At 40.3% G+C, this 8,863-nt stretch overlaps 1 protein-coding gene across 1 annotated transcript in view; it reads left to right on the forward strand.

The window, feature by feature from the left end:
- Window positions 1-8,631, forward strand: part of DYNC1LI1 (dynein cytoplasmic 1 light intermediate chain 1) — a 53,782-nt gene extending 45,151 nt beyond the window's left edge. Inside the window, exons 9-13 of the mRNA XM_040246318.1 lie at window positions 1,633-1,692; window positions 1,817-1,861; window positions 2,523-2,643; window positions 4,782-4,937; window positions 7,430-8,631. Coding sequence (XP_040102252.1) covers window positions 1,633-1,692; window positions 1,817-1,861; window positions 2,523-2,643; window positions 4,782-4,937; window positions 7,430-7,542 — 495 coding nt within the window. The 3' untranslated portion in view covers window positions 7,543-8,631. The remainder of the gene's footprint in view (window positions 1-1,632; window positions 1,693-1,816; window positions 1,862-2,522; window positions 2,644-4,781; window positions 4,938-7,429) is intronic.
- The last annotated feature ends 232 nt before the right edge of the window (window positions 8,632-8,863 follow it).

The raw sequence follows: 8,863 nt of genomic DNA on the forward strand, positions 1-8,863 counted from the left end.
TTAAATCTGATTCCGGATGATACTCTACTTTCATATGTCTTGCTTTCGCTAAGGATGGTGTTTTATGGTTAGATAGTATAGACACTTCTGAAAAGCTGTATGAGGTTGTGTTCGCATTTAGTACGTTCTCACTGACTTTTAATTTGAACATGCTTCAGGAAAAAGTAATGTTGATTCAGCATAGAATAAGGTTCTTAATTAAAAATCCAAACATTTACAGAGCAGTTACAAATAAGAAATATAGCATGAAATGAAAACTCAGTTGGTGTGTTACTCAGTTTGAATGTCTATTGAAGAAACGCACACTTTAAAAACAATTTTTTTCCCATTCTCTCTTTTACCAGCGAGATTGTGCTTCAAATTGTTTTTTATTCATTCCACAAATATTTATTGAGCTGCCATTTAGGCATTAGGTGCTAAACAGGACCATGATGAGGTGGTGAATCTGTAAATGCCATCACTCAGGTGGTGGTCTGTGCTCTAGAAAGGAAGCCCAGTGAGGGAGGGGGAGGGGGAGCGGGGTGGGGGCGGTGGGAGGTTACAGTCGGGAATGGGGAAGGCAGGTCTGATGAGAGGGGAGGATGTGGAGCCACGGGGAAGAGGACGTGCGCATGCCCTGAGGCAGGAGTGTGTAGGGCGGCTGGAGAGGCTGGGGAAGAGCCCCCCGGAGGGCCAGAGCAGAGGGAAGAAGGCAAGGTTAGGGTCTTGCAGGGCCTCAGCATTGGGCTGCAGGAGGACTCTGGATTTCATGCTCAGTGGGATGGAAAGTGACTGGCAGGCAAGCTGGAGTGGAGGTGGGTCCAGTCTGCCTTAACCTCTCCAAAGGATCGCCCTGCCTGCTGGGTGAAGGCCTGCCTTGCACAGAAAAAGGAGGAGCAGGAGGCATGGGCAGCTCCCCCACCTTTTTTTCCTAATTATTCAGCAGATAGAAGAGATACTGTATTTTTATTTCAGGAAACCAGGAGCAAGTTGCTCTTCTCTCAACTGGGATATTATTGGCCCTTCTAAAACACCTAACTGTTGTTTTTGTTGTTGTTTAGTCACCAAGTTTTGTCTGACTCTTTTCCAACCCTGTGGACTGTACACAGCTCACCAGACTCCCTGTCCATGAGACTCTCCAGGCAGGAATACTGGAGTGGGTTGCCATTCTGTTGTCCAGGGGATCTTCCTGACCCACGGATTGAACCTGCGTCTCCTGCATTATAGGACGATTCTTTACCACTGAGTCATGCAGATTTTATAAGCATGTGTAAATCTTACAAGATTCTATATGCGTGTGGCTCTTGGATTGTGCTGTGCAGAGCAGTAGGAACTAGTTACATATGGCTCTTAAGTATAAATTAAGTACAACTAAATGGAAAATTCAGTTTCTCAGTCACATTAGCCATTATTGCAGCTCCTCAGTAGCCGCAGGCTAACGTTGGACAGCACAGATACAGGACATTTATATTAGTGCAGATCGATATTGGACAGCTCTGCTGAAGGGCCCTGGGGAGGGCAGTCCACCCATGTACATGTGATACAGGTAATATTCATATTCTCGGTGTTTTTTAAAAATTGTGCTAATCTAGAGAGTGAGTTATGAATGACTTTAGCATAATGACTTGTTCATTTATGCATTGCTCGTTTCAGTTTGTGCACGAGAAGGAAATTGTGGCAGAAGATGACCAAGTGTTTCTTATGAAGCTACAGGTATGAAATTACATCAGAAGCAGACTTAGTATGGTTAATGATTAAACGGTTCTTGTACACATTTTCTTTAAAAGCAGCAATACATGACTGAATGTCTAACCTAGAATTTTTGTGTATTTTTCAGTCCCTTTTAGCAAAGCAGCCACCAACTGCAGCTGGAAGGCCTGTGGTCAGTATTGCAGATCTTGACTAAGTGATTAAAATCAGTGCATATTGTTTTAGTTCTTTAATGTCTTTGATTGTATATCTGTCTCTTATGGGTGTACTTGGATATAAAGTTGAATTAAGAATTCCCCTGGAATTTGTGAGATTTTAAAAGATAAAGTTTCATTCCCTTTTAGAATATTGAAATCATAAAGATCTATTTTGTACCATTTGTCCTGTAGGCTGAACCATTTTTGTATGTTGTTTTATAAATCCTCACCACAGCCGGATGAGGCAAGTCCTATCCTTATCCCCATTTTGCAGGTGGGGAAATGGAGGCTTTTTAAGACATCATGGCTTGCCTGAGATTATACAGTTGGTGGGATAGGATGCAAGTCCAGATTGGAGTCTGGATCTGACTCCACGCTTCTCTTTATAACCACACTTCATTATTCTGTGTATTTCCCTTTTTCCATTGAAAGGAAAATTTGTATGCTAAAATGTGAGGGGTCCCTGGTATTCTAATAATGAGGACACAATTGCTAAACACTTTTGTCCAGGGCTTGCAGTATAAAGGGACCAGTAGAAGAGATGGGGGGCAGTTGTAAAGGAGTTGTTTTTATAATAGTTTTTGTGAAGTTGAGCTTTCAGGGTTTTATAAATATGGCTTTCATCTTTTTACTTAGGACGCCTCACCAAGAGTCCCAGGAGGCTCCCCTCGAACACCAAACAGATCTGTGTCATCCAACGTTGCTAGCGTGTCACCCATCCCTGCTGGGTCAAAAAAAATCGATCCAAACATGAAAGGTACATTTCTCTCTTTTTAAGAGTAAACAACACAGTGTATTTCACAGTAGAAATCTACCTACTGTCATCCCACCTCTTGCCTTAGCTATTTTCTTCTTTGTGTATCTATAGAGATAGAAACTCAGAGTGAATCAGACTGTGAACCATTTTACAGTGTAATTTTAACATGCACTCGATGGTGTGCACTTTATAAAAGCTTTGTGTTATATTTAATCACGCTGAATCTCCAAAAAAAGCAAGAGTTCCAGAAAAACATCTATTTCTGCTTTATTGACTATGCCAAAGCCTTTGACGGTGTGGATCACAATAAACTGGAAAATTCTTCAAGAGATGGAAATACCAGACCACCTGACCTGCCTCTTGAGAAACCTATATATGCAGGTCAGGAAGCAACAGTTAGAACTGGACATGGAACAACAGACTCAAATAGGTTCCAAATAGGAAAAGGGGTATGTCAAGGCTGTATATTGTCACCCTGCTTATTTAACTTCTATGCAGAGTACATCATGAGAAACGCTGGGCTGGAGGAAGCACAAGCTGGAATTCAAGATTGCCGGGAGAAATATCAGTAACCTCAGATACGCAGATGATACCACCCTTATGGCAGAAAGTGAAGAAGAACTAAAGAGACTCTTGATAAAATCTTGATAAAAGTGAAAGAGGAGAGTGAAAAAGTTGGCTTAAAGCTCAACATTCAGAAAACAGATCATGGCATCCAGTCCCATCACTTCATGGCAAATAGATGGGGAAACAGTGGCTAACTTTATTTTTCTGGGCTCCAAAATCACTGCAGATGGTGATTGCAGCCATGAAATTAAAAGACACTTACTCCTTGAAAGGAAAGTTAGGACCAACCTAGACAGCATATTAAAAAGCAGAGACATTACTTTGTCCACAAAGGTCCGTCTAGTCAAGGCTATGGTTTTTCCAGTGGTCATGTATGGATGTGAGAGTTACACTATAAAGAAAGCTGAGCACCGAAGAACTGAAGCTTTTGAACTGTGGTGTTGGAGAAGACTCTTGAGAGTCCCTTGGACTACAAGGAGATCCACCCAGTCCATCCTAAAGGAGATCAGTCCTGGGTGTTCATTGGTAGGACTGATTTTGAAGCTGCAACTCCAATACTTTGGCCACCTGATGCTAAGAGCTGACTTGTTTGAAAAGACCCTGATGTTGGGAAAGATCGAGGGCAGAAGGAGAAGGGGACGACAGAGGACGAGATGGTTGGATGGCATCACCGACTCAATGGACATGGGTTTGGGTGGACTCCGGGAGTTGGCGATGGACAGGGAGGCCTGCCGTGCTGTGGTCCATGGGGTCGCAAAGAGTCGGACACAACTAAGCAACTGAACTGAACTATACCTATAGGTCATTGGAGAAATTCATGTTTTACCTGAAATGGGTTATTTGCAGTTAACAAGCAGAAAAAAACTGTATGCGTTATAGTTATTTCTGTAGGAATAATTGACCTGCATGGGATTAGTAGGTGAGACTTCGTATCTTTTTATGCCCTTTCCTGATGTTTCTCAACTGGTCAGGTTACGTGTCATCAACATGGAGCCTTGCAATTTGCCTACACCTAATCAGCATTCTGTAAATATTAACTAATAAGAGCTCACACTGCCCCTAGTATTTCCTTCCTGTTTGTATTTTTCTTCTGTAAATTGTTTATTGCCCTCCTTTGTCCATTAATCTCTTAGAGCTTCTGCTGATTTTCATATCAGATTGGACAGCTTTATGTAATACTTGAAGCAACTATTTTTATTTTTGAAGAACCCCTTTCAAAGGGGATATATATTCACAAGTAGCATCTGTTTTAAATGCTTTTGCCCTCTTAAAAATAACACTCTACCCTCTTTCAGCAATGAACCCAGCACAGCAAAAAAGGAATAAAATGTAAAGAAAAAAATAACACTCTAAGTTTTTAATAATTACCTTACATTCTTAACACTTAGTCATACTTGTTTTATATATGATTGATTACAGAAGTTACCCAGCCTCAAAAGATTAAACTTGGCTTGGATGTGGAACATCGTCTGTTTGTGATTCATTTTCTGTGTATCATTACTGTAATAATTTATAGAAAAGTTGAAAGCTTTGAGTATGTTGTTTATCCTTTTTTTTTTTTTTTTTAATAGCTGGAGCTACAAGCGAAGGTGTCCTGGCAAATTTCTTTAACAGTTTGCTGAGTAAAAAGACTGGCTCCCCAGGAGGCCCTGGTGTTGGTGGTGGTAGCCCTGGAGGTGGGGCTGCAGGCGGAGGCGGCGGTTTACCACCGTCTGCCAAAAAGTCAGGTACTCACTGGGGCTTTCCTTTCTTAGCAGCTGTATTGCTCATTTAAAGTGTGCATTTCAGTGTTGTAATGTATTTAGAGACTTACACAAACCTTTGTGTTGTTGTTATTTAGTTGCTCAGTCATGCCTGGTTCTTTGATACCTGTGGACTGTAGCCCACCAGGCTCCTCTGTCCCTGGCTTCTCTGGCAGGAATACTGGAGAGGGTTGCCATTCCCTTTTCCAGGGGATCTTCCCAACCCAGGGATGGAACCCATTCCTCCTGCACTGGCAGGTGGATTCTTCTTCACTGCTGAGCCACCAGGGAATCCACACAAAACATTACGTAGATTACCATAATCTAATTTTAGAACATTTTCATCTCCTTAAAAACATCCACATCAAAAAGAAGGAATTTGAGACAGTTCTAGTGAGATGGTTGAACCTAGAGCCTAATAATACAGAGTGAAGTAAGTCAGAAAAAACCAGTACACTATATTAGCGCATATATATGGAATCTGGAATAAAGTGATGCTGATGAACCTACTTGCAGGGCAGGGAAAGAGCTGCAGAGCATGGACCTGTGTGCACAGTCGGGGGGGAGGGTGTAGGACAAGTGGAGGAAGCAGCCATGCGTGTACACGAGCGATATGTACGCACCACCAGGCCGCATGGACAGCTGGGGGTAAGCTGCTGGGGGCACAGGGAGCCCGCTCTGGTGCCCTGTGATGACCTGGAAGGACAGGCTGCGGGAGAAGAGAGAGGTAAGGGGGAGCGGATATATGTATAATTATGGACGATCTGAGTTGTTGTGTCACAGAAACCAACACAACATTGTAAAAATGTTTTTAAAAATTAAAAAAAAAAAAAAAATCTAACCTATTAGCAGTTATCCTTCCCTCCCCTGCAGTCCTCCTAGGCAGTGATTTGTTTTCTTTCTCTTTGTATTTGCCTGTCTGGAGATTTCATATAAATGGGAGTCATACAGTATATGCCCACTTAAAGTAATGTTTTTGAGTTTCGTCCATGTTGTAGCATATGTATGAATTTTTTTTTACTGTTGAACCAAATCCCATTGCGTGGGTCTGCATACCTCTTGTATTTATCCGTTCTTCAGTTCCCGCGCGCACGTTTTCATTTCTGTTGGGTGTGTATCTAGGTGTGGGATTGGTGAGCACGTAGCACCTTTGTGTTTAAAGTTTCCACAATCCTGCGCCACCTCACATGCCCGCCAGCAGTTTGTGAGGACCTGAGTGTCTCCACATCCTTTCCAGCAGGTGTTGCTGTTCATCTTTGTGGGTTTTTGTTGTTTTTTCTTTTGGTTTTGCTTAACCAAGTCCAGAATGTCTCTTTGTTAGAGTATTTTTGCATGTGTGTCTGTGTTTTAGAGTGAAATACAATTGACGAACAATACTATGTTTCAAGTATACAACCTAGTGATTTGATTTTTTTGTTTTGGCCACACCGAACAGCATGTGGGATCTTAGTTCCCCGACAAGGGATTGAACCCGTGCCCTATGCAGTGGAAGCTCAGAGTCCTAACCACTGGACTGCCAGGGACGTCCTTGATTTGATATTTTTATACATTACAAAATGGTCACCACTCGTCCATCTTTTTGGTTAGAGACACCATTTCAGCTGTGAAGTTGTATCTCATTGTGGTTTTGATTTGAATTTCCCTGATAGCTAACGATTTTGAAAATCTTTTCACATGTTTAATAACCACTTTTATCTATTCTTTGGTGAAATGCCTATTCAAATTCTTTGCCCATTTAGAATGGGGTTGTTTTTCTTTTTATTATTGAGTTCTAAGTGTTTTTTATACTCTGTTTATTGTACATTTTTCAAATGTAGAATTTGCAGGTATTGTCTCCCCTGTATAAAACACACAGAATTTGCAAGTATTGTTGTGCCGGTTGTCCCTTCGCTTTGTTAAGAGTGTCCTGTGAAACAGAGAATTTTTAAATTTTGATGAAATGTTTTTTCCTTTTGTTGTTTGTATAAGTGCTCTTCAGACTTTAACCTATTCTTTTTTAATCACACCTTCTTGCCACCCTTTTCTCAAGTACCTGCTGCTACCGTGTAACAGACCCTACAGTTTAATATGAGGGAATGGAAGGACCTCCTTGGCAGTCCAGTGGTTTAGACTCTGTGCTTCCACTGCACAGGGTGTGAGTTTGATCCCTGGTTAGGAAACTAAGATCCCAAATGCCATGTGACTGCGCCCCCCCCCGCCCCGCCCAAAATTAAAAATTGATAAAAAGAAAATGAAGGAATTTGTGTTTAAATTAGGATGTTTTTATATATATATATATATATGCTTTAGATAAAGTTTTAGATATGTGTGTAAAGTTTTAGAGATATATATGTGTTTTAAATGTATGTTTACGTATGTTTTTTATATGTGTGTTAGATAGAGTTAACGAAACCATTGGCAGTTGTTAAACGAAGATGCATTGGTGTCAGAGATACTCTGCCTTGTGTCTGAACCGTAGTTTCCTTCCTCCGCTGTAGGCCAGAAGCCCGTCCTGTCAGATGTTCACGCGGAACTGGACAGAATTGCACGGAAACCAGTGACGGTTTCCGCTACAACACCTCCATCTCCTGCAGAAGGAGAAGCTTCTTGAAGATGCCAAATAAAGCCATCTATTCAGTTTTCTGGGATAATGTAAACTTGCCTCTGCCTTCTCCTTCAAAAGCGGAATTAGGGAGCTGGAGTGCTTTTTCAGATGGACTAAATTTATGTCCTTTTTGTGTGTGTGTGGTTGCCCATTTTTTAATAAAAGGGAACTATACAGAAAAAATTATTCTACACTATGTAGGATTGCTATTTGCATCGCCACTTTGCATAAGAAAGTAATTTTGGATTTTGAAAAACTCAAATTTATAGATCTGAAATACAGCCATGGGATCATATTCTGAAGGCTACTTAAAACACCTAGGAGGGTTTGGGAAGGGCAGAAAAATAATACGCTTTGGGCATTTGACTGACTTGGAAGTCCAAGCTTATTTTAGTTAAGACTGTTAAGAAATCTTTTAAAAAGTTATATATTAGTTTTGCTGGAAAAGAGGAGGTGATCAGTTGTCAGATTTTCCACACCACCGTAACTATACCACCACACATGGAGTATGCTGAGAAACTGTCAGCATTGGACACACTAGTCACTGTCTTAATCCGTGGTCCTATAAATTATCAAAACGTGATTTAGAAACATTGGTCAAGATTTGTTTCTTTAACTGAGAAGAAAAAGAAAGCACACTGCCTAAATGGATAAAAGAAAAATGCAGAGGTTAAAATGTAAAGAGGTATAACAGTCTGGATTTGTCTATATATATATATATATTTACCTATATATATATATATATGACTCTGCCTTAATATACCCCTTTTTTGTTTGTGACTTTCAACTGTAATCAGTTAATAAAGTATTTATTCTCTGCATTCAGGTTCAAATAAGTTGTTGCATTCTTTTATATGTAAATCTATATTTATCATACAATGAATAAGATTTGTCAGTATTTTATTTAACTTCATAGGATTATTAAGCTTTCTACTCTTCTAAGAGACAAGTAAGTACCTGAGATTACTACCCTGTAAGTCTCCTTAAATTAGGAATTTACCTTGATCAGTACGTCTTCCGTATCAGCATGTCTTGAACTATCAAATCTAATGTCAGCATTCCTAGTAGGAAAAAATAAAGCCTTTTTTATCATTATTTAATGGGCAGAAACTGTTTTAAAAGTTCAGCAAATTCATATGGCTACTCTTTCCGGTCCTTCCAGGTCAGATCACCTGAGGGTAGTTTCACCTTTTGATACTCAGTTTTGAAACATTTGTAAGAACAGTCAGATTTTCCTACTGATGTTCAGCTAAAGAACATACGTACATTTGACCTATTGCTTAATTTCAGATAATTGAAGGAAAACGGTTACTACTATTTACATTGG

Source organism: Oryx dammah, unplaced genomic scaffold (assembly GCF_014754425.2).
Source record: "Oryx dammah isolate SB20612 unplaced genomic scaffold, SCBI_Odam_1.1 HiC_scaffold_9, whole genome shotgun sequence".
NCBI classification, from domain to species: Eukaryota; Metazoa; Chordata; class Mammalia; order Artiodactyla; family Bovidae; genus Oryx; species Oryx dammah.